Raw genomic sequence first — 26,083 nt, 5'->3', positions numbered from 1 at the left:
GTCGAATAGCTTTCATAAATTGTAAATACGTCTTTACATGACGCTTCACCTCAAGTAGTCTCAAGTTAGCTTTAGTGTGACAGGCTAACTCACTTCCGTTTGACTTTTTTGCGTTATTGTTAATTTTTATATTCCTATTCATAGTAATTTCACATTATAATTTAATCTCTCTGTGATTCATTGAGTTGCACGTAGTCATCTTATTGTGTAAAACATTTAGAGGAAAGTCAAGCGGCTGTTTCCGGCGGTGGTCTGGTTAAATCTGGCAGTTTGACGCTCCCAGTGTGTGACTTGTGACACTCCTCCTCCGTCAGCATGGGAAACGTTCTTCAGTTCAGATTCAAGCTTTAGAGAATCGTCGCGCACATTAAGCTTCGGATTATGAATTCCTCCACAAACAGTTTAGGTGAGTAAATAAACGGCAGCCTCACACACAACTATCTTTAATGGCAGCGGTCTTGCGGAACCTTGAGGCGCTGCTCTGATGTGCCGCTCGCATCGTTACGGTGGCAACTCTACACCAAACTATCATAAACATTTAGCAAAAAGTCTTATTTTGCTTTTCTCGATGCCAGTGAAGGGGACGTGCAGTACTTTGAGCCTGTCGCGTCCAGACCGTTGGGTTGTGTCTAAGCAGCTGTCATAAAGCCATAAAGTGCCATTAGTGTAAATAATAAGTAACGTTTTACTGTTGTTCGCTGCAAACTTCCGTAGCTTGTCGTTGTTGGTATGTTTAGTTTAGCTCAGTCAGTCAACGACGCAGAACTGAAAGGGCTTTATTTATTCGGCCGTTATCTAACGTCCCATACTATTGGCTTTTTCCCCCGAATACTAGTAAAATGAGGTCATTAATTGCTACATGCGCTGTTGCACAACGGTAGCGGCGCTCGTGTGTAGGTGTGTAGAATCTGCCGCACATCCTGAAGTGTTGGTAAACACTTGCTGTGAAGTTTCTGCTCTTAGCAGGTTTCGCTTTGAGCGCGTGCGGCCTCAGTCCGTCTCCCTGCAGCTCTCTTTATTTTGGCACGAGCGCACGAATCCCCGTTGGGGCGTGACTGAAACTTTTCCCCTCACGCGCCTTCGCTTCGCGCGCCTCTCGACGCGGTGGGCAGTCGGCGGAGTGGGGACGCTCGCTTCTGGTCAGGTTTTAAGGCCTCGCCCTCGTGTTCGCGGGACACGAGCAGAACTGTCAGAATCCGACAGAGGATAGAACACTAACATTGACATATAGTTACACACACACACACACACACACACACACACACACACACACACACACACACACACACACACCAACCTGTAGCAAGAGCTCACGTGCAAGCAATGTCTGCCATGTGTCAATGAAAACTCCAGTTTTCAGGCTGACTCTTTGAAAACCCCGCCCCGCACATCTGCGGGCCCCGCTGTCCCGCCGCTGGAGGGGAAGTGCTGCGTGAAATAAACCGCGGGGGCTGTTGATGCTGGTGTTGTTCTTCCGTGGTTAAATAGGTTTACGGATTTACATTTATACCAATGTGCAGTATTTCTGATACTGATGTTGTGTTTTGTTGTTCACGCGAGCTAGTAGTGAATGTGATGCGTTCAAAGTAAACGTCTGAAATAGTCTTATATTATATCCATATATAAATATCTGAAATTGAACTATATCATGGGTCAGTTTGTCAAAGTAAGGCTGGTAGTAACCATGATATAAAAAAATGCCACTTTGTTTGATCAATGTGTTGATAATAGTTGATTTTGTGGATTATTTGATTTTAAAGACAGTTAACACACACTTGGTGAGGCTTCTAACTGCTAAAAATTGCTTACAATGCCATATTCCACAATGTTAACAGGAAGCTGTCTGTTCATTTTATTGGCCCATAAATGATGGTAGCACATCCATTCGCATTCGCGCCAGGGGCTGCATGTAACATATTTGTAAAAGCATTTTCAAGTGTTGGCTTACCCTTTTGAAATTAGAAACTAGTTTAGACAAATATAATGAGCATTTGGAACATGTGTCCACTTTTATGTAAATGGCTTCAGCCGGTGTAAGTGTGCTGTGAGCTGAGGCATCCACCCTGCAATTAAAACTACAATGTTTGCTGATGATAAGTCTCTGTACAGTGCCTCAGTGCAGCTCCTTAAAAACATCTATTTCCAGCTACGATAGTCATGAACATTGACCCTGTTGTGATTTTGATTAGGTTGATTTGTTTCATATCAAATATTAGAATAGCAATATGTAGTGTAAATACAGTATATCCTGTGTTTGCTGCACATACACAGGACACTCAATGCTTCACAACACATTGAACTGCAGGTGCATTGAAACTGGGTCTATTGCTAATTGAGTGTCTAAGTGTGTGACATTTATTCTGTACACACGTCTGCTTGACTGTTACAACAGAGCCAATGAATTATGTCAAGGAAAAACCAACATTATTACATTGGTTTTGGGACACAGTGCAGTTTGTGCAGAGATCAGCAGGAAGTAGCTTTCGCAGATGGCATCTATTTTAGTTTTTTTTTTTTTTAACGCTGTTTTACTGGAGTTTGGAGGCAAACGTTCACTTTCTCTCTGCTTCTTATTACTGAGTGCTAAACCTCTACCCTGTTTTGGACTTTGTGTGTGTGTGTGTGTGTTGCATAAAGAAATGTCAAATACAGTAACCAAATGTAAACCTCATTAGTCTTCAGACGGTGAGATCAGTGTAACATCAGAGTAATTCAAATTATGCAGAGCAAGATTGTTCTTGCATATTTGACAAATCTGTGTCAGTATGTTGACCTGCTGCCAACTCTGAGCGCATCTCCTCAGGCTTCTTCAATGTTATTTTTAGATGCTTTCATCCTTTAGGCAGTTAGTAGCGTTTAGCAGCTAAACCACACATGTAGACTTTGATCCTCAGTGCAGTGAAGAACCTAATTTAAGAAGACTAATATTCTTGGTTGGAAAATGTGTGGTGCAGGTTTTTAGACAAGATGAGAGTCAGTTCTCGAGGGTCTACGTATGACGACACCAGACTCAGATGGAAGAAAGCGTGACTTGATTATCCTGTTTAGAGGGCCGTCAGTTGTCTTCTTACCTTCTCATGCTGCTTCATGTCTGTGCAGGCATTTTGCCAAAAAATATGATTAATAAAGCCCTAGGTAAAAAAAACCCTGATGACATTACAGAGATGTTGTTTCTCCAGACTCTTCCCAACCCCTCCATAGACATAGAAGACAAACAATGATGGCTGTAGATAAGGAAGCCCTGTTATTGCACTAAATGATCTGAGACTATCTGGGGAATCATTTTATATTGACTGTCAATCAAAAGGAGCAGTGTAAAGAGGTTGGAAATAGTGAGTCTTTGGCTCTTGGGCTGTGGGATGCAACAGTTTTATCTTTGATGTAAAAATATAGACCAGGGCTTTGGGTTGTGCTGCGTTTGCATTCGGTGGCATGCTATGGTGTGATTTGATGCTAAATGCTGGTGATGGCTGTGAGTAAACGCTTCGCTGCAGGGCTGCGCGGTCCAGCCATTCAGACTGCGCTGCTCGTGGCTGTTGTGCGGCGTGAAAGTGCTTCTCACAGATGCTGCTACTCGCCGTCTCATCGCTCACACGGGACCTCAGACGCCGGTGCAGGGGCGTACAGGATGTTGAGCGGTGGAGAGGCATCAAAATCAAAGAGGAGAACTAAAAGCGGTGCTTTGGGCAAATGGTGTGCGTGGGAGGTTGAGATCATTATAGAGCACAGCGAGTGGGTGCACACCGTCAACTAAATGTTACAGACGACACTAGTGCCGATATTTTGGCACACTTCACAGTTTTGCCTGTGAGTATTTGAGCCTGTTCCTGTAGATAAAGGGGGAACCCGTGTTTTACATTCTCTACAGAGAGAAACTAAATCTAGAAGTTCTGCTAGGCTGATTGTTATATGCTGCTTTTACTCCAGTGCTTCTGGCTGTAATTAAGTTGGACAAAAAGGAGAGTTTTTGTGTACTCGTTCTGCACATCATGCTGTTGGACAAGAACGGCTTTGTAGCTGTGCACTGAGACTCGACCCAAGAATCTGATCGCTCCAAGAGTGTGTGTGGCTGTGCAGCTGTCAGCCAGCCAACCTCCCACAAGACCCGGGATGACCCCGAGCCTTTCAGAAATGAGAAAACCAAAGAGAGGATTTGGATTTCCAGCTTTGGATTCAAATTCCGCTGCTTTCAGATCATTGGATGCTTCTGTCTTTTTTATCTGAATATTTTCTACCTTACTAAGGCCTCACACTCACTCGTTGATGTTTGCTTCACCAGCAGAATATGCTGCTTGGTGAATTTGGCGAACCTTTGTAACCTGAACCACGAATTAATAACGTGCGCTCCCATTAGGTTGCATGAAGATGTAGAATGAGCTCGTTTGCTGTACTGCTATGCAGGCTGAATGAGCCACTGATGGGACCCTGAGGCAAAATTAACTCCTCTACAACTCCTCTAAAAATGTCATCTAGAAAAGATTTTTGAGAAATAGAATAGTATAATGGAAATGAGTTAGTCCTTCCATATTTTTTGCAGAAGTAGTATTTGTTTATAGACCTGTATCAAGTTCTGTGGTCAAAGTTGGTCAAAAGATTTTCATGTTTTATTGTATAAGATGGAACTCAGAGTGACACATGGCACGTATTTAGATGGTGGTATTTGCAGACACGCTACTTTTTGTTTTCTTGCAGCTGAATTGACTTGCTCGGGCCCCACTACCTTCGTTATTGCTTCATGTCTGAGGTCATGCATGACTGAGGTCCCTACATACCTACATGTATGTGCAAAGGGTAGTGGCTCATCTTTTGTCTCTGTGTAAAAATCATCAGGTCCAGCAGTAAGTTTCAGTAATCCTCAGACAAAAAACCCCCATGCTTCTTTTTTAGGCTGCATTTGCGTGTCTTTGAACTTTACATGGTTTGACATTGGGGTAAATGTCCTGGGAACATTGGAAACTCTTTTGAAATCTACTTTTAAATAATCTCACTCACTTTAGAACTTCATATGGTTTGATTATGCTTTTATTTCATGTGCAACAGTTGCTGTCTAAGCTAAACTAGCGACCCAGCAGCAGCCTGATGGACTGATTGGAATGGATTTGCAGTTAAGTCTAAGATGTGATAGGCTGGTCTGACCTGACTTACTTCCTGTTAGTTCACCTGCACTTTTCTTCGGAATCACTGTGTTAAAACGGCATCCTTAACATTTGATCATTACCGAGCATTAACTAGAATTCCAGTTGCAGTAACTGTGTGAATCTTATGTGGATTGAATTCCTGCTACCACTGAGCTGTTGCCAAACAGCTATGACTCACCCTCAGTGTTGGCTTGTAACTGAAAAATGAAAACAAGAACACCAAACAGTCGGTGCAGCAGTGAAGATTAAAGTGAGTCCCTCCACCGCCTGCTCTCATCTGATGCTGCTGCAGAACCGATCATCATGATGCACATGGCCCATAAATACTTTCATGCTTGTAGGTCACTGTATATAGCTGCTGGCCTACACAGTGTAGCTCTGTTGACAGCTTTCAATTATTAACTTCCAGTACTGTGGTTAGACAAGGTCTACAGAGCAGCGCAGTGTAAAGCCTACTATGAAGTCGGCTTAATATTTAGTCCATGTACAGTATTGCACAAACCACTCAGGGTGCCGGAGTAAGGAACCAGACCAACCCCAGCACTGCTGTGAGCCCTGCCACAGCCTATGTAACGCTGCAGCATTCCCCTTACGCTGTAGTGGCTAAGATTTAGTTCTGATTCTCAGTTTCTCACGAAGCACTGGTAGCAGCTGTGATTTTTAAAGACCCAGCACGATGCATTTAGTTTCCTGCTGCTGAAACAGATCCCGTGAAGAAGCTTTTACAGCAGAAGTGGGTGTGGCGCTTCTCGAGCTCCGGTCGCGTCCTCGCCAAATATACAGCGTGCGCTCTAAAATGAGCTTTTCCCAAGATAGACTGCACAGGCACTAAAGTTAGCAGCAGCGTTTAACATTCGTGATCTGCACTGGGTTCACTAATATCAAAAGCCTCTCGTGGGTTCATGCTGCACTTTTATTGTCAGTGTGGTATTTATATTGGCAGGATCTGATGGGCCTAAGTTGTTTGTGGATAGTTAAGTCTTTTCCCCCAAAGAAAATTCCCCAGTAAACAGCGACAGTAACTACCATGTAGTTACTGTCTTATTACAGCTTTTTCATAGGTTTATCTTTATTTATTTATTTTATTCCTTTGTTTTATTTCTGTTTTCTGTTTTTAGCAAATATCTGGGAAGTAGCTGTTTTTCTACCTGCCAGTGAACACATCTTGGTATGTTGCTCCGTTCTGTGCCTGATCGTGCTTTGAACACAACAGTGTAGTTTCCACAAACAATGTGATTCCAGTGTCGGGCGCAGGTTAACTTTAGCCCAGCTTCTAAACAGAGATGTAGAAAAACTCAAGGACGGCTCCCACCAAGCAGAAAATGCTTCCAACGGCTGAGCCCTACGTGAGCCAGCTACAAACAAAGGAGGGGCAGGATTTACTGTCAGTGATGGTTTAATAGTAATATGTCCAACCACTGCTGTGTGAGCGCTGGCACTGAACGGGGCTCGTGTGGTTCAGCGCGAACCGTGCGTGTTCGATAATGATGATGAGGGCTCGGTTTTCCCCACACAGGGAGGCACCCATACACACTGGGCATGAGCTGCGCACGTGTTTCTGCTTTCCGACGCCGTTTCCAGCCTTGCTTCTGCAACAGCGTCACAAAAGGGGGCTGAATTGTTTAACTGTTTGTTTAATAACCTCAAACAGGTTGAGCAGCTCTGTCAGGTCCTTACTGTGGCATCTCTCCTGTAAAGAGCCAAGCTTCATCAAAAGCATGGCCTTGGCTCAGTCATGGTAGTTCAACGCCTCCTGTGAATCCAATCATGTCTCATTTTTCAATCTCAGTAGGAGAGTTAGACTTTGCATTCAATAAATCTCCCGTTAGCATTTATAAAGGATTCTGTTTTGCTGCTTTGGGAAATATTTTCAGGAGATATCCGTCATTTATTATTTTGTCATCTGGAAGCTCCCTCACATAATACATCATTTGGACCAGCAGCCAGATATCCTCTAAACGCTCTACCAGTTATTTTCCAGAAATATTTGAATCTTTGGATAGGTCCAAATAACTGTTGTTGTGATGTGCTCGCTGCTTGTTGCTTTTGTAGGAATAGTGTTAATCTGCTGGTAATGAACTGACGCTCCTGTATCACCCTAGTCCTAAACCTGAGCCCGTTTTGAAGTCTACTTCTGACTTGTTTGTCTCTTACCTTCTCTCTGTGCTGGTCAAAGCCATAGTCACTAATCCACATAAGGATCAGTTACTGCGGTGCATGGAGCTTATTTGTAAAAATCCGGACCGTGGACATTATCAGACATTCCAAGTTAGAACATCAGAATCAAAAATTTACAGTATGAGAGTGTGTTAGTGAGTGTGTGTGTGGTCTGACTGGAAAATCCCAGTGAGTTGTTTATGTCAAATGATCAAACGCTTCCTTTTTCCTGAGCTGGCTGAATGCATCTATCCTGGCTCTGGAAACTCAACATAAGCCAAGTGTGAAATGTAATTTGGTGTAATTTAGCATGTAAATGATCCTCCAGCTAGCGTCCACAAACTTCGTTCCCAGTGAGTTGATTGAAAAGTGGTGCTGGAAGCAAAAAGCAAAATGTTACATGAGGGACTGTTTTCATTTTTATTTCATTTTTTAAGTAAAATTGAGTCAATATTTCGTTTTTCTTCTTTTGGAATCAGTCACACTGATTGGTGATTTCAAAGGATTTTGAGGTTTGAGTACATAAAGTGGCAGTGTAACTGGTTTAAGTGTAACTGGTTGTGTATTCCCAGTATGACCCCGTTTTCTGACAATATATATATATATATATATATAGATATTTTTTGTTACTTTTTTTGAGTGGCTGTGATGTACAGGCCAGGATTAACTGACGAATGTCTCATTATAGTGCCTGCTTCAATGGCTCCATTATTAACACACTTCCTTGTGTAGTTTGTTGGGAGTTAAGACTGACCTTGCCTGACCCACAGCTGAAGTACTTCCTTGGAAGCCTATGCCTCTGCACAGCATAAACCAAAGCCACGGTGTCATCGCTCCCCAGCGCAGGCAACATCCAGCTGCTGCGTTTCGGTGGAGGTTCATTATCGAGCAGACTGACACACTTTATCTGTTGTGCAACAGCGGTGGTGATGATGAAATGCACATTCCCCTGAAACGGTTGCACCAGCACAACGTGTCATTAGCCGCCCCATTGAATCCTGATTAAGATGATCCAGGCCAGTGAGCTAACCTCCCTGCTTAGGTGTGCAAACACCGAGCCTGAGCAGAGACTTGCTTTTCCTTCATTTATCAACAGAGCTCCGTTGATGTGAACAGTGTGTTAACTCACACAAATGCTGCAGTTGTAGAAATGCAAACAAAACATAGGATTTAAATCTGGATGTATAATCCTTCCACATTTTAGTCTATAGTGAACTGCGTTTCCCACAAGGCCTAGACCACTTCATTTACCTGTCAACAGAAGAGACAAACAGGTCGGACAGGAGTGAAGTGTAGATGTGTTCAAGAAAAGTCACACAGAATTCACAGAAATCCTTCAGATGCTTCTGGTAGAAAACAAAGCTACGTGTGCATTTGTGCTGCTGGGGCTTTTTTTATACTAACAGATAAAAGGATGCATCGCTGCAAATGTTCCACTTGCAGGTCTGCATGTCGTGTGACCAATCTTAAGATAAGGCACTTGTTATTTGGAGCAGCAACGTTTGCTCTTCGTATGTTTTGACCTGCTAGGAAGCGTAATGAATTCCTGGCTGCCATTGGAGAGATGGGCCGAGACAAGTAGGTTTACAATAACGCGTGTTGAATGGAGCAGCATGATGAAACACCTGCCTGCGCAGTGTTCAGGACGGGCTACAAGCAGGTTTGTCTTGCAGTGATGAGTCATGGAAAACTATGCAGACCTTAATTAATCTTAGATCACCTTACTAAGTAGGTAAAAGTGGCAGGGACATCATAGCAGTAGTTGAGCTGACTGAATACTACATTGCACGACTTGCCTGAAGACCTCCCTGTAGTGTAGGGTCCTCTGCTTTCATACTCGCATGTTACGCCAGCGCTGACGACCACGCGTTCACCGAATGTTCAGTTTGACTCACTTACTTTCGGCGATGGCAAATTAACAGAAATGACAAGAAATCCTTCCTGCAGATGTTAAAAAATGAAAAGCCCATGAGGCACAGAGGGGTTATGGCATTGGAGCTTTTCAGCTGTGTGTGCAGGACGTTTTGAGCTTCACTGATTGTGATTAAAAGAACGGCAAAGTAAAAGCAGCTGGAAATAGTTATTGGTGAGAACAGCGGCCGCGCTCGAGTGAAGGGTATGTTTTCAGCAGAGTGGCGACAACAACAAGACACTGTGGCAACGCAAACATTAATATAATGCCCTACTTGCCTCATTATAGCGCTGAGGTTCCTTCTCTGTATAATTTATAGCCAACAGAGACCAAAGCCTCCAGCACAGTTAGATCAGCATCTCCCTAGAACTGTTTAGAGTTGTGCAGGACATCTGAGGAGTGTTGTGTGTTGTAATGTTAGATCTGTTTGGAAATGGAGCAGCAATTACTGGCATGTTTTAAATCCAGGTTGTGCCTGTAAAGGTCTGTTAGTTGGATGGTGGAAGTCTATTCATGTTTGGTGAGCTCAGCCTCGAGGATAAATGAGAAGGTAAAAGCACTTAATGCGATCCATCTGGACCTTCAGTGACATGACCTACAAATGACGCACATTTAAGGATGTGTTATACAGAATACAAATATCAGACCTTTGTCTTGCTATAGCTTGAGATTTACGGCATTCGCTTAACATCTGCATACACTTGAGGACTGATTTTTGGTACAACCATAAGAAGTAATATGGTCAGTAAAGCTTAGTCAGCGGCTTCCTGTAGCTGTCGGGTTCTCATCACCGTTGACCTCTGCCGGAACTCTGAACCGTTTGATGACACACCATTCTGGCCTCTCTGCAGATGATGTGTCTGCAGACAGCAGTGCTGAGTTCCCAGACAGAGCATCGATGATGGAGGTGCGTCTGCAGGCGCAAGAGGATGAGATCACGCTGCTGAAATCCTCGCTGGCCGATGCCCTGCGCCGAATTCGCCTCCACGATCAACTCCTCCCGCTACTGAAGCAGCAGCTCATTGCAGGTGGGTGGTGAGTCCTCTGTGTCTGTGGAAAAGATGGCACAGACGCTGTTATCGTGAGTATCAGTACGGCATCAGAGCAAAGTGACACACTTTCGCCTGTGACCTCAGTGAACCCAGGTGCTGCACGGGTGCTGAATCAAGTGTGCTGCTCCGATGGCTGCAGCAGAAGACTGTCCTCCAGCTCAGCCATGGATGGCTATAGACACACTGGCACCAGGTACTGGACCTACGCACCCATGATTCATTGTGTTGGTAATGTACAGTCATACAGCTTGTTAAATGACACGCGTCCTAGAAACCCAGCGTGTTTATGTGATGTTTGTCTGTGATCCTTCTCTGTTAACATCGATCTCTGAACCATCTCTAGCCAACTGTCAGACAGCATTGTGACCAATGCCAATGGCCACACAGGACACCAAGTGTCAGTGGAACCACGACCTGCAACGCTAGACAGATCGACCCAGACAGAGCCCACGTTGTCAGTGCAGGAACCCGGGCAGGACAGGGTCCCTGTCCCGAGGCGGGCCATGAGCCTGCACCTGGAGGACGCTCTTTCTCCAGGGGAGCCGGTCGAGGAAACCCGCGCAACGCTCACCCGCGTCCCTGGCGTGGAGGAGGAGGAGGAGGAAGATGAAGATGGTGTCAGAGAACAGGAAAAAGAGCTGAATTGGACATCGTCAGTAGAGGAGCCCATCCAGCCCACCACGATCAGAGGCCTCCAGAATGAGGTCTTTCAGGACAGAAGCTGCTGTGCGGACGAGCCCAGCCCCGCTTCAAGCTCAGTGAAAACCCCAGAGCAGAGCCCGAGTCCTCGCAACGGGCCGCTGTCACCCATCCAGGAAGGAGAGAAGTCGGCTTTGTGCGTGATGCCGCCTCACCTCACCCCCACTGTCCCAATAATAACCAACTGTATAACCTAATAATAATCTACTGTATAACCTAACTAACAAACCTGCCTTGTGATTGACTGCATGACTTTCTTGCAGCCCTATGTGGTTCTGCAAAGCCCAGTTTCACTGCAAACCCACTCAATCAATTAGCCTGAGGTCGTCAGGGTGTAAACACTGTCAGAGCAGGAAGCCTGAGACAGATGACACGCGCTGTCGTCATGTTGACTCCAGCCTACATGTGCTTTCTTTTCCATGTGTTTGAGCAGGGGCTGGGAAAACTAAAGCTGTAGCACAACATAATAGTGGCATTTGTCCACACTGAGTGACATAGCCAGGATTAGGTTCATGGCACACAGAGCTGTGAGCCCAGTGGAAAATATGATGTGGGGCCACATAATGGACAAACCTGCTTTCCGTCAAATTACAGAACAAGGTCAGGAGTTTGCATTCATCCTTCTGGGGACAAAAATGTTTTCAGATGTCATATCTGCCTAAATGAAATGCATCAAGGTTAACGTCCTGTGAGAACTGCAGCCACAGCTGTGGTGATGCAAATATTTCTGCAGCACTGATGATGTACTCAGTCACCACGGTGCCACTGAGGAGCTGTCAATCAACTGGGTTTTGCACAAACACACAAACTGGAATAGAGCTGGTTTTAAAACATACCTTTCATTCATTAGACAGACCTCTTGCCTGTCTACACTAATCATGGATCTCTTGCATGCAATGATCCCTTTGCCGTGCTCTCTCTCTCTCTCTCTCTCTCTCTCAGTGCTCGAGCACTGCTGCTTTTGTTTACTGTATTTGCTTGTGCATGCATGTGTTCTTTTGTTGTGGTCGGCATAAAGAACTTTGACATTTAACCACATATGCTCTAGTTCTTTGGCTCTGTGGTGGATCACCATGGAGAACCGAGGTGCCGGGGAGGTCACTTTAAACACCAGTCCCTACACACACACACACACACACACACACAGACACACAGACACACACACACACACGCACGCACACACACACACACACACACACACTCCTTCAGTCCTTAGGAAGGAGGGGCTGGTTGCCTGGTGTTTCACTTCCTAGATCTGGGGCCAGTGACGTTAGTTACACGCCACAGGCTTTTTTAGCCGCGTAACACTTCCTCTTGTCCTCTTGTGATGCGTTTGGTAGAATGGCATGTTGCCAGGAAACGGGGGTGTGCCAGAAGAAGCACTTGGAGACAATAACAGATGTTGGAATGTGATTGCCAAAACGAGTTTAGTCAAGCGAGGTTTTGGCCATTGGTCCATAATTCAATATCATTAACTACATAAAAATGTCTTATAAATTTTGAATTAACATAAAAATACCTGCAGCTGCCTTCCTACTAGAATGTCTCAGCTAATTTGCATATTAGTGTTTGGTTTGTTTATTCAGTTAAATGGGACCCATGGCCCACTGTTTCAGGTAGTGCTGGCATAATTAGAAACAGTCAAGGATTTCAAACATATGAACATGAATCCACAGTAACCTCATGAAGTTGCGCCATGTTGCAGATGGTCTTTACAGAGGCGTGGGTCGGTAGTGGGACAGTTGCCTGCCTCTGTGTGGAGGCTCCCTGCACGTTTATTGGAAGCTGAACTCGTCTCTTCCTGTGGCGTTCCAGGGTTCGAAGGAACAGCGAGAAACTCGGGAACACGGAGCGGCAGAGGAAACGTCTGGATAAGAAGGCCGCGTCCTCGACCAACCTCCTCGCGCGCTCCCCGAGCCTGGAGAAGTGAGCCGCACCGCCATCACTCACTGTCACTGCACATTCACACCCATCACTTTTTCCTACGGCTGCCGCAGCTGCACGTGGCGTCACAGAGACAATACAGATGATAAAGACCTCGATGAACGAAGGTCACATGAGGGTGCTTGTGTGAAATGATTGTTTTCTGTCTCCACAGCCGAGCCAAGGAGCTGATCGCCAATGCAGGTGACATCTTCAAACCTTTTCACTGTACTTGATTTGCTTAGCGTGAGCTCAGCTACACCTGGAAACAACATTTTAAACCTTGTCATTATCCATCCACATTTAAATGATCGCATACTTAACACATCCCACACAGTGACAACAGAAGATGAAGACCATCACCCGTATCGACGTAACATATGTTGCATGATTGTTTTACCAGATGCGCTCTCTACTACTGATGATGACAATATAGGAATCTTCTCTAACTCCCAGAATGATTGTATCTAACAAACTTTGCAGAACGCTGAAGTTCTGGGTGTCTGTGTGTGAAAGCTATGTGAGCAGATGACACCACTCCCACATGTGGCTTGACCCAATGACCACTTACTCACTACCAAGCCGCTCCCTCGGCAGCTCAGTCGAACTGAGATTTGGTGAATGTGCCGCTCACTCGGTTGCAGACACAATAAAGCCTTCTTTTACTGACTGCCTACAAGGCCGGTGTCCTGGCGTAGCCTCCTCCCTGCTGATGACAGGCTGCTCTTTTGTGGTCGGTGGTCAACAAAAGCAGCCAGTCACAGACCTGTGAGGCGTCTGTAATTCAAATTACACGCTCACAGTTCTTTCGTTGGCGCTGCTCTGGGAAGGGAGCGCTGCTCGGCATTGTGGGCTCGTCAGTGTCTTGGCAGGTTTCTGCCTGGAACAGTCGCTCTGATCATTATCCTTATATTGATAAATTGCATTGTTAAATCTTACAAGGCATCTAGAACACAGACTTTCAGCTGATGAAGCCAGACAAACACTGTTTTTCCCCTTTAGACTTTTTAAAGGATGTTGAAGCAGGCATTGTAGGTGAACTTGAGCAGCAATGTGTAAAGTCTGCTGTAACAAAACCAAGGTTTGTGAGACAGGAAGGGTAAAAAGACACACCTGCACACACACAATCACTACCTAGATACCATCACAGTAATGTAAACAAAGAGCTGAATAACCAGATTTCTCTTTGTGTTGCATCTTGAAAAGGATTCTGTTGCTGTACCTGGAAAAATAATCCTGTGTTGGGGGACTATCCAGATGGAAATTATTTTAGCTGTGTTTTTACAATATTAATATGAACAACATTGATGCAAATATCTTTCTTGGCAGTTTGTCCTCGGATAGTTTCTTTAGTCAAATTACCGCTCATGTACTCGGCCATGTTTTAGCAAAACCACCACATCAACGCCTGTTTTCCCCAGTGACTGTGGGGTTAGTCAGGAGGGATTGAATAGAAAGATGCTTCGACGTATTTTTCTTTTTTTAACCCTAATAAAACCAGAAAGAACTTTAGGTTTGCCTGGAAAACAAAGCACTTTCAGGATGAATATCTCTGGAATGATGCTTCCGTCTCTTTAATCCTTGATAGAATCAAAGCGCAAATTGTAAACATTATCTCAGCAAAAGATGACTATGATAAAAATTAAGTAAGTAAGACAAACCATTAAACATTATCAGTTACATACTAAGTGGATTTGATAGGGTGGAAACATGACATGACATAATTCATAGGGTAATATTATAGCCTCTAAATCAATAAATGTATAGCTGTAGCTCTTTGTTAATTGTGTTCATATGAACTCATGGTGAACTAGTCTCATCATGGCCACTGCTTCTTGCTCAGCTCTTTGATTTGTTCAGTGAAAACATTATTATGTAGCTTTATTTCATGTTCAAAATGCTTTGTGACCCTAACATCTGCTCCTGCACCTCAGCTTTCACACAGACTACAGATCACTGACTAAGATTGGCATATAGAAAACATAATCCCTTCCAGAAATGTCAACTATAATTTGTATGAAACAGGGAAAAAGCTCAAGATTCTGACCTAATAACAAGCAGTGCCTTTATATTCTTGCTCTAGTGATGTTGACTAGTGAGAATACTGTATGAATGTATTTTCTTTTAGTTAGTGCTCAGGCTTTTAGGCAGCATGAAGACGTCGCAGGCACAGATGTGTAACATGTGTGAGTGGTGTAAAATTCAGTCTTAACTACTAAGTGTTGACAGGAAGCTTCGGGGAGCCCCACCACTCCCAGCAAACTGCTGATATGCCATAAACCTGTTTGAGTTTAGCTTGACGTCCAGCTGAAAACTACCAGGTCATTTAGAGAGAGAGATCTTTATGGCGTAAAACACCCGCTGAGCAGAAAGTATCGCTCAGCGGGCCAATCCTGCCTTGTTATTATAACTCGGCTGTAGCTTTTTTTATATGGGAATCTAAACACTGCTGAGCCCGTTGAAGCCGTGCACACTGCCGGGAATCACATCCACTGTGGTTGTGGCCTGACGAGATGATGGATGGACGTCTCCGTAGCCAAACATTCTGCTTTCGTTTATTGTGCCTCCTCATAAGTCATTTGTTTGAGTCATTTGACTTTGGCTTTGACTTCACAGATTTCTGGCAGTCAACAACATTTGTGAATTGACAAATGGGACCAGACGTATTGTTTCTCTGCTGTTCTGGTTCCTTTTAGGTTTCTCAGGGACATTTTGGCCTTTTGTTGTTATTTCAGTGGGACTGTGCTGATGTAGTTGTTGTACGGTTCGCTGTAAACTGTACATAGGACATAAGATGAGCAAAGTTGTATGGTCTTAAAGAAGCAAAGTTATATATAAAGTATGTTTATTTTTTGATTTTTTACTACAGCGTGTTAGTGGTCTTTAGTTGTTGTATCCCTGTAGAGAGCTGGGTGGCTGACTTTGACCGTGTTTAGCATTGGGCTAAATGCAACTGTACATGACCACCAAGACAGACTGTGATATGATCACCCTTTGCAGGAGATGAGGTGGGACACATTTAACCACATATCTTTGGTAATATTAACACTTAATGCATCCCCTACAAGGATGTTACTGGATATTTATGTCTTCGACCCTCCCCCTTTGCCCATCTCTGCCCCAGCCAATCCCTGGACCCTCAGCAAAGTGCTGTCGGCCTCCTGGCGTGGAGATGATAGGAAATATGAGCACCGAGACGTTATTAAAGCTGCGGATCCTATATTCATCCACACCTTCTCACCAAGCTCTCTGTCCGACTGGGCGTCATATGTTAGTAGCACTGACACAGCGGTAATGAAATCCAAACATGAGTGTGTCTGGACACCTTGCAGACGCATACGCTATTAAAAGACTAGTGTTTTTTCTAATGGCAGTCAACCTAAATGATAAGCTTAATATACAAAGTAATAAAATCTAGTTCTTCAGCCAAACCCAAAAGCTTGTTCATGTGTCATACCAACGTTGTGCTTTTGTTGTGACACAGGTTCCCCCGGGTCGAGAAGAGGAACTTACAGCCAAGGTAGGTCCTTGTTTTATGTTGGCTCAGCAGAGCAGAACGTACGTCTTCAGCAGCTTCCATTTACTGTTGCACAACTAACACACACAGCGTCTTCCTGTTTCCTGTTTTAGTTGGTATAATGTCACTGGGAGCGAATATTGGGCACACGGTGTTCACAGCTAAGGGCGAGAGTGTAGCTGCTGAAATGGTCATTTGGTCTGTGCATGTTAGATGTGTCCTCTAAAACAAGGTAAATCTATTTTGGTTTGGTGATCGTCCGACATTTCCTGGGATCAGCAACAGGTTAAACTTTGTTCAGGCCCAGAACAGACCAATGAGGTGCCTTTTGCTTACATTAAAACAATAAAAAAATAACTATCGTAAATATAATGTATAATAAATAATAAATTCAATAAAAAATAAAATAACAAATGAACACAATAAAATGAAAGGCTGTACTTTTAGATTTGTGTTTCTTTAACTTTCCCTTTTCTGTGTTTGTGATCCAGGACAGTCAATCAAAATGTTCATCCGAGGCCGACCAATAACCATGTACATCCCCTCCAACATCCACAACTATGACGACTTGAAAATGGAGCCCCCCTCAGAGAAACTGCACCTGGACTGGGTGTATCCTTCTGTTTTCAGCTGCATGCTCATATTTATGAGGAAAAGCTGTTTCGTTGTGTGTTATATGTTTCACGTGCCAACAGTGATGAACAGTGACCAGACTTTAATCTGAACAACTCCTTGACCCTGTCATCTCAGCTACGGGTATCGGGGACGGGATTGCCGGGCCAACCTGTACTTCCTTCCTACGGGCGAAGCAGTGTACTTCATTGCTTGTGTTGTGGTGCTGTACCACATCAACAACCGCACACAGCGCCACTATCGCAAACACACGGACTGCGTCCGCTGGTCAGTATAGATAATAGACTAGCCATGTACATCAGGTAAAATCAAACGTGGCAGCCAGTGGATTAAGATCAAAATCATACACAAATCTGGGAAACCTCTCACTGGACTGCTCACATTCTTTAAACCAGTTTAACCAAACCTTCAGTCCACTTCCAATCTCCTTTTTTTCTCCCAACAGGAGAAAACTGCTCACAGTGAAAAAAATACCAGTTTCCACCAAAGCAGGAGTATAGACAACACAAACTGTCTATTTACTCTTGGTTGTGTGCTGTTACATCGTTACTCCCCTCTGTTAATCCACATACAATACATAAACATTGAGCATCTGTGCATGAAGGCACAAAGTATGTAATATATATAAATAAAAGCTGACCCACAAGGTGTATTACTACTAACAGCAGTAGGGGAATAACCTACAGTAGAGTCAGCTGAAAATATATCAGACAGATAATTCAATTAGACAAGTCTGTAAATGAGAAGCATTTTAAATGCTAATGAAATAAAATGAGTCAAGTGAAGACTTAAGTATGAAACATTTTAAAATCCTACACGATCCGTCAACATGCTAGGAACCAGAAAGAAAAACAAAACCAGTAATTTTCCATGGCCTGTATCCACTGTACCTCATCCTCCTCGCCCTGGTCTGTCAGGTACAGTATTTACTGTGGGCTGATTTCTGGGAGGTGATCAACACACTGGCATGTTACTACATGCGACTGGACCACTTTAACCACAACACTGCTCACCATAAATCTCACCTTGAAGACTATGCGGCGTGTCGTTTGACAGTCGGAATGAAAAAAGCAGCAGCTTGTAGTCAAGCTTCATAGCCAGGGGACGTTCCTGCTGCTTCATGCGTGGCCACATCTGACTCCAGTGGAGGGCATTGGGTTTGAGTGGCATGTTTGCCAGCATGTCCCAGTTCTGACATATTCAAAGTCCAACAAACATGGCTTGTCATTATTTAATTAAAAGTGAGACATTTAGACTGCAAGTGCAATTACACTTGTTTAGTTTCACGTTTACCCAAACCCAATTTCTAAATCACCATGCAAGACTGAGGTGAACTAGCCTCAGTTCAGGGTTCTACTTTCTAGCACCGTTTGAATTGAATTATAATGGTAACAAATGTGATACAGATGTCATCTTGGTCTAAACTTCTTGTTTTGTTTTCCTTACACTTGTGGAACTGGGTTTAAACAGGTCTGCAGTCACGCTGCTCTGGTAAATTCATTTAAATGCCAGACTCTTTTTTTAAAGTGACTTAAATGTATTTTTCTGCAGTCTTACTGTCCATCCTGACAAAGTGCGAGTGGCATCTGGGCAGGCAGCCGGGGTGGATAAAGATGGCAAGGTGAGACCTCATATAGACTGTGCTTCACTAGAGAGAGGTACATCAGTGGTAAAGTCTCTAACATGCAATTTGTCGCCACACCTTTCTATATTTCTATGCCACTAACCACTCATTTGAAAATATAAAATATCATCTAGTTTCACTTGTGTGTGTGTTGCGTTAGCCTCTGCAGTCTTGTGTTCACATCTGGGACTCCACCACCCTGGTCACACTGCAGCAGATTGGCCTGGGTACGTTCCAGCGGGGAGTGGGATCAGTTGCGTTTTCCTTTGCTGTGAGTTGGTTTATCAGTGTTCTGCAGATTCTCAATTTTTTTTTTTTACTATTTTAAGTTCAGTTAATCTGACAGACTAGGTACTGTATTATTAGTAGAAAAAACTACTAATAAATTAATAATTATTTGAAAGGATACTGGTAACCCTGTTCTCCTGAATGTTGTTTTCAGGACTCGGGGGCTTTCCTGTGTGTGATTGATGACTCTAATGAACACATGTTGTCAGTGTGGGACTGCAACAAGGGGACCAAACATGCAGAGGTCAAGGTAACATGTCACATGGTGGTTTACTGTAAGTGAAATGTCCTCAGGTTTATTGCTGTCAGACAAGTCTTATCCATGGAGCCCAAACTTATAGGACTGAAGGATCTACTGTTATTAGACCCTGGTAATAAATAGCTTAGAACAGTTAGGGGTTCAGTGAGGATTTCAGCAGTGTCTCCAGTGTGTCTATGGACTTGTATCCCAAAAGCAACCTCACTTCCCCTCAATGTCAGCGTGGATCTCACGGCAACAGTGTAAATAGTTTTTGCGCAGTGGATTCGCCTGGTTGCGTGTACACGTGTTTCCTGTAATGCAGCAGCAGAGATGAATAATCTGTGTATCACTTAAAGTGAAGAATTTGATGGGCTTTTGCGACAAGCTGTGCTTTTGGTAGCATCCGGTCCAGCGAGGGGGAGCAGCAGTGAGCAGTGGTCAGAACTCACCCGCTCTGTATAAACACAGGAATTCATCCAACAGGAACAGCGTAATTACACGCCCTCCCCGTTCTACAGCGGTGGGGAAGTTCATATGCCACTTTACAGCCATGAATGGAGTCTTCTGTGTAGCCGCTGAACATAATGTATGCATGATCAGTGTAGACCTGTCCCTGGTAGCGTCTGATGCTTGTACATCTGGGCCTGCTGTCAAAGGCTGGTGAAATGATTTATTTAAAATTACATCAACTTCAACGCCAACTCGTTCTGAACTAGGCGCCAGCAGACCGTTTGCCGTGCGTGTTCATTCTATGAAATCTGCATGTTCCAATGTTTGGCCGGCAAAGTATTTGCATTAACATTGTGTGTTGTTTCATTGTTCATTGATGCAGAGTACTAACGAGGCCGTGTTTGCTGTGGAGTTCAACCCCAGCGACAGCACCAATATCATCACCTGCGGTAAATCCCATGTTTACTTCTGGACCCTCAGCGCAGGGCAGTTCACCAAGAAACAAGGCATCTTTGGGGTAAGATTCAATTGAATTTATCCAGACTCTCGTTTTCAGTTGGTCCGATCTTCGGCCCGTGAAAGCAGCTCAGTTCTCTTATTGAAATTGTGTAAGTGAATACAACAAAGGGAATTACTGCCACTTCCTCAGTTTGAAGTTGAAAAAGGAAGTCAAGGGGCCATTCATGGAGAGAAGTGGAAACTGACATTTGACATGTGGTTGTCTGTATGTAAACTAGCGCTGGTCTGGACAATGATTATCCTGTAGCCTGGTGATTGTTGATAAGGTGGCGGATCCTGATGATAAGGACATAGACTAAAGGCTCGGTCTTCACGAGCAAACCTGTTTTACTGATAGACACTTTGCATTCTTTGTGATGACAAGATGAAAATGAACAAATCTAAACTGTAATTGTAAGGGAAGATGATGTAGCTCTTTTATTTTAATCGTTCACTTGCTGTACATGTACACATACAATTGAGTTGTATAGTGAACACCGGAAAAGGCCTGACAGTATAAAATGTCTATGGTATCAATATATACATATATATATATATTTCTCTGTTCCAGAAATACAAGAAACCAAAGTTCATCCAGTGCTTTGTGTTTAGTCTGACTGGAGATGTTCTTACCGGAGACTCTGAAGGAAATATTCTGACCTGGGGAAAATCAGCTGCTGATATAAAAACCCTGGGTAAAGGAGCCAAAGGTCAGTGTATAGAATATATACATACATATACATCTCAGTTCATAAGGCGGTTAAACATAGCAAAGGTCATCAGCCATTTTACAGGGTAATATTTGATATCTTACTATATATGATAATGATATGTAGTCCCACTAAAACAGCCCTATGCAAAAAACCTAAAATAAGAAACCTCCTGTAGAATCAGGCCCCGGGTGGGCGGCCATCTGCCTGAAGCGGTTAGGGTGAAGGTATCCATTTTAGATTTATGTAGTTTGAGAGGACGGGAGGCAGACACTCCCCCTTTGGGTTGGGATGTTTAGGGTGTCACAGAAAGTGTACACCACAAAAAGACACTGAGAGACACCTGAAGATCTGAAAATCTATGATGGGGCCAAGACAAGTGTATACTCATTAACTATGTTCAGTACATTTTAAACATTTATTCACATCTTGACAGGTTGCATCATTAAACTTGAAATCTACTTTTTTTTTCCTTAGAAACCTTCCAGATTATGCGTCAGACCAGAGCCCACGAAGGCAGCGTGTTCACCCTGTGCACCCTGCCGGGTGGCGCTCTGCTCAGCGGGGGAGGGAAGGACCGCAAGATCATCCGCTGGAGCGCCGACCTGGCACCTGAGAGAGAGTGTGAGGTGAACCACAGCTGTGTGTGCGTGTGTTTTTTGTGTGTGTCTGTGTCTGTGTGTTTATTTGTGTTGGTGGAGAGATCTGTGAAGTTCCAGCAGCAGGCCCAGGCTTCGTGACTGATACAATTATTCCTCCAGATTCCAGAAAACTTTGGGGCGGTTCGCACCATTGCCGATGTGGACGGGGAGGAAATCTTGGTGGGTACGACGCGCAACGCCATCCTCAGAGGCACCTTTTCAGACGGATTTGTGGCAATAGTGCAGGTATTCTCATAATTACGAGATGAAATGTTTTTTTATTGAAGCTGCCAAATGCTTTTATAGTTTGTATCTTGTGAAACTATAGTGCAGAAACAGTGTCAATATGGCAATAAAACTCTTACAGTAAGAAAGGACTGTGTCGAGTCCAGTGTGAGAACCCTCTCATTAAAGTGTAGGAAAACAATATTCCTTAAGAGCCAAACTGTCTGGCTACTGTTTAGACGCCTCCGACTGCAGACATCAGCTGGCACCACGGGGCAGCATAGTCACGTCTCAGCCGACCACAGAAATGTGTGGCCTTGGACTGTTATCTGTCACAAAGTGAAATCACTTCCAGACAGGCAACAACAAGCTTGACGCTTCACTTTCAATACACAAATATTTAGAGACGTTTGAATCATTGTGTCGTTTGGTGGAAACTTGAAACTAAACCAGAACTGAAGTATGTGTGTGTCTCAGGGTCACGTAGATGAGATGTGGGGTCTGGCTACACACCCCTCTCAGAGCATCTTCATCACCTGTGGTCACGACAGGCAGGTGTGTTTGTGGAACACAGAGGAGCACAAGTTGGACTGGTGCATCACCCTGGAGGTAGGTCTCACAGGCTTTATTTAGGCAAAGCCACCGTTATTAGTCACTCTTTTCTACCTCAGAGATGCTCACTACCTAATGCTGTCCTTATCTTCAAGCATCTCTCTTCCCTTATTTTTTACCTACTTCCTTCATAGTAATAGTAAAAAACGATTGTAAGCTTGAAGACATGTGTGATGATGCAAAGACTTGACATATCACTAGTGTAACCTTTCTGAAACTGAGACTGAAACCATTCAGGGGTGTAGGGGCAGTTCAGCATCTAGGTCTTCACTGATCAGAGAGCTCGTAGTAAAAACTGAACAAAACTCAGATTCAACAAACCGTGAACAACCCTGCTACAATCAGCTCACGGGTATGTTCACTTCAGAGCTCTTTTCACTGTTGTTGTCATGACGCTGTGTGTTTCTGACAGGAGTATGGATTGTGCGCTGGTTTCTGCCCTAATGGATCAGTGGTTTCAGTTGGTCTCAGCACAGGAAGGTAATGTAGCACAACGCATTCCATGACACGAGAATGAAAGAACACAATGAAAGAAGAGACACATTCACAATACGGCTTTCTGCAAACAGTTTAGTGTGTGAAAAGGACTATGTGCACCATTTATACACAGCGATAACACACTCATTCATTATAAAGGAAGCCTTTCAGAGTGACCATGATAAAAGCACTGCTTTTATCGTGGTCACGCTGTTGTGCATAAAGTTGTGCAAGAAATGTCTAAAGCATAGTGTCTTCCTCCACCCTGCTGTGACTAACAGGTGGCTGGTTGTTGACCTGCTGACCAGAGAGGTGGTGTCTGAGTCCACTGATGGGAATGAGCAGCTGTCTGTCATGAGATACTCACCAGGTCGGGTCATTATCTCAGCGCTCTCGCTAATAAAACTGTAGGCTGTATTAGGAACTGTGCTTTGCTGTGGATGAGCTTCTTCACAAGAATGCGTTTGGATGTTGTAGCAGGAGCAGGCGTTAAATGAACCAGTGGAGACGATTCGCTGTGTAGGAGTCTGTCATTTTGTGTCTTTGTGTGTCAGTTCCTGTTTAAGTGGTTTCCTCAGACATCCTGTAGACTCCGCTGTGCAGGCACAGCGCACAGAGCAACCCATCAAGTCAAGTTCCAGAGCTGGACAGACTGCGCCAGAAATCCCCTTTAACTGTATGAATGCGCTCCTGTGTTTTCAGACGGCAGCTTTTTAGCAGTCGGCTCTCATGACAACTTTATCTACATCTACAGTGTGACAGAGAGCGGCCGGCGCTACGCCCGCTTCGGGAAATGTAACGTGAGTAACCGCTGGCGTCATTTTCAAAGGATCGACGGGTCCATAAGCTTTACACAGATTAATGTGCCACTGAAAATATGTCACAGCAAATTTACAATTTCCTCTTTGGATTAAATACGCTTTGCTAAATGCGGTAACAGAACTTTTTGATTGAATCAAAATGCGCTATTTATTTAAATATATCAGACCACCCTCTTTAAACTGAACCCAGCTGCTTCTTTCTGAAAGTCTAGGACTCTGGTTCATGACCCACGGTTGGCGCAGCTTCTTTCCACAGGGTGATACTTACACACTTTCTTGGTGACACCCCCGTTCACAGATGATTCTCCAAGTGTTTTATAATGTTACGGGATGTGCTGTAATTTAACTGTAGAAACCACAGTGAAACACCAGCCTTACGTTTGAACAGTGGTTTCAGTGTAGATCACGACGTGACACCGAATCTGTCTGTGTAATCAGGGTCACTCCAGCTTCATTACTCACCTGGACTGGTCCAAAGATGGGAAGTACATCATGTCCAATTCTGGCGACTATGAGATCCTCTACTGTGAGTGAACACAGCTGCTTCACCTTTCACTGTGCTTCCTGAAGCTTATTCCAACTTGACTCTAAACATGTTTCTACAGGGGACATTGCAGGGGGATGTAAACTGCTGAGGAATCGCTTTGAGAGCAAAGACAGAGAGTGGGCCTCTTATACGTGTGTGCTGGGCTTCCACGTCATGGGTGAGAAATGGGATTTTGAAATATGTATGTATTTAAGATGTCATAAAATACTTATTGTGAGCGTGCTGCTCCAGGTGTGTGGCTCGAGGGCTCTGACGGCACAGACATCAACGCCCTGTGTCGCTCCCACAGTGAGAGAATGGTGGCTGTGGCTGATGACTTCTGTAAAGTCCACCTCTTCCAGTACCCGTGCCCGAAACCAAAGGTAGCGTTACCATTTATTATGCTTATTTTTAAATGCCACGACGTGCTCTCTGTGGTGGATTCAGGACACTCGTTCTCCCCCAGGCGCCGAGCCACAAGTATGACGGCCACGGCAGCCACGTCACCAACGTCTGCTTCACGCACAGCGATTCCCACCTGCTGTCAATGGGCGGGAAGGACACCTGCATCCTTCAGTGGAGGGTGATGGGAGGCAGCCCAGGTGACGGCAGGGACAGGCTGGCCTCGGTCTCGTCCACCTCCACCAGCTCTCCGGAACCAGCTGCCACCTAGAAGGGACTCACGAGGACTCGGTTGACACAAAGCAAAGTGTTTACGTGTAAACAGAGTGAGGGGTGTGTCAGTCAGTGGACAGGAGCCACAGCTATGGGCCAGGTTAGTCGTCTATGGTGCCACTGCTGCGGCGGTTCCATAGAGAACACCAACGGGAATCATTTCCACACCTCCACAAGCCTGTAACTCCTTGTGAAACTGAACATTATGATGCTTTTCCTACCCCAGCGTATTTCTCTTTTATTGAATATGTGGTGAGGAACATACAGAACTGGACTGGACCCTGAACATTCCTCATTCCTGAACGTTAAGTTCACCTTGCTTAATAAAAAGTTACCAAAGTGCTGCCTTGTGGCCGATATGCCTCTAAAGATGTTTGCATCCTGTTTTAATTATTTTACCCAGTGCTCAGTTGACATCTCAGTTAATACTGAAGCTGATTTTATGCTTGCATTAGACAGACTGTGACTCTTCTGACTAATCCATAATACACTTGAAAGCTGATTACTTCAGAACAGTTTTATTTGTATTTAAGAGGCCACGTGGGAATACTGTGACATATCTGACAAGCTCACAATAAAGAACCGAAGACTGGAAAGTGCGATGTGTTTTGTGTGCCGCTAGTGGGCAGTGCTGCTCCAAGAACTGTGAGCTGCACTGCGCATGCAGGAATCGAGTGTTGTGGACGTCCCAGGTCAGGAAACCTACCGTTCAACCTAGTCATTCCAGTAGCAACGTGCTCATCCAGTTCAGTTCCGAAAGCTCACGCAAACTCTGTAGGCAAGTGTGTTTACGTAGAGGACGAGAGCAGGTAAGCGAGCCAATGATAAACACATTTAATAATTAAAATTCTTCAGATAATCTGTGAAACATGCAGTAATACACAGACAATAACGCAAGTCATTTGGACTTTTTAAAAAGACAAAACCTTAAAAATTATTACATTGTATGTGAAACAATAAGCTATTTCAAGTCACAATATTATTACTAATAAGTAAAAAATGAATATATCAAAAAAATTAAGTGATACGACATAATAATAATAATTCTGTTATTATTTAGTGTTTACGTGATTGTTTTATCTTATCTTCATACTGACCAGCTTTTAGTATTCCCAATAAATGGAGATTTATTTATCATATGGCATGAGGAAATTATGAAGTAACATATGTCCAAGACACCTCGACCTGTGGCCTGAGGACCTGAAATGCAGCCACCGAGCCTATGGTTTATTGATCATAACTGTACAGCTCGTCACTTTTAGTA

The 26,083-nt window shown here is 44.1% G+C and overlaps 1 protein-coding gene across 2 annotated transcripts; it reads left to right on the top strand.

The window, feature by feature from the left end:
- Positions 1-245: 245 nt before the first annotated feature.
- Positions 246-25,415, top strand: eml3 (EMAP like 3). Of its 2 annotated transcripts, XM_029133082.3 has the most exons (24): positions 246-406; positions 10,059-10,235; positions 10,344-10,452; positions 10,603-11,094; positions 12,774-12,884; positions 13,057-13,085; positions 16,366-16,401; positions 16,890-17,010; positions 17,149-17,298; positions 18,583-18,652; positions 18,816-18,926; positions 19,098-19,193; positions 20,017-20,151; positions 20,704-20,842; positions 21,320-21,471; positions 21,604-21,729; positions 22,186-22,317; positions 22,733-22,800; positions 23,079-23,167; positions 23,500-23,597; positions 24,057-24,144; positions 24,224-24,322; positions 24,397-24,527; positions 24,611-25,415. In XM_029133082.3, exons 1-24 carry the CDS (start codon positions 382-384, stop codon positions 24,815-24,817), a joined length of 2,991 nt encoding a protein of 996 aa, XP_028988915.1. In that variant the 5' UTR covers positions 246-381; the 3' UTR covers positions 24,818-25,415. The 2 variants fall into 2 exon arrangements, with proteins under 2 accessions (XP_028988915.1, XP_028988922.1); XM_029133089.3 differs by lacking the exon at positions 10,603-11,094.
- The last annotated feature ends 668 nt before the right edge of the window (positions 25,416-26,083 follow it).

This window comes from Betta splendens, chromosome 2 (genome assembly GCF_900634795.4).
Source record: "Betta splendens chromosome 2, fBetSpl5.4, whole genome shotgun sequence".
Lineage (NCBI taxonomy): Eukaryota > Metazoa > Chordata > Actinopteri > Anabantiformes > Osphronemidae > Betta > Betta splendens.
This window is presented reverse-complemented; position numbering and strand designations above follow the sequence as displayed.

Bases quoted from the DNA above. Each gene is read 5' to 3' on its own strand.
- eml3 (XM_029133082.3), top strand. From the start codon at position 382: ATGAATTCCTCCACAAACAGTTTAG. The intron at 21,472-21,603 runs GTGAACCACAGC...TTATTCCTCCAG, and splicing joins CACCTGAGAGAGAGTGTGAG to ATTCCAGAAAACTTTGGGGC. The intron at 23,168-23,499 runs GTCGGGTCATTA...CTGTGTTTTCAG, and splicing joins TGTCATGAGATACTCACCAG to ACGGCAGCTTTTTAGCAGTC.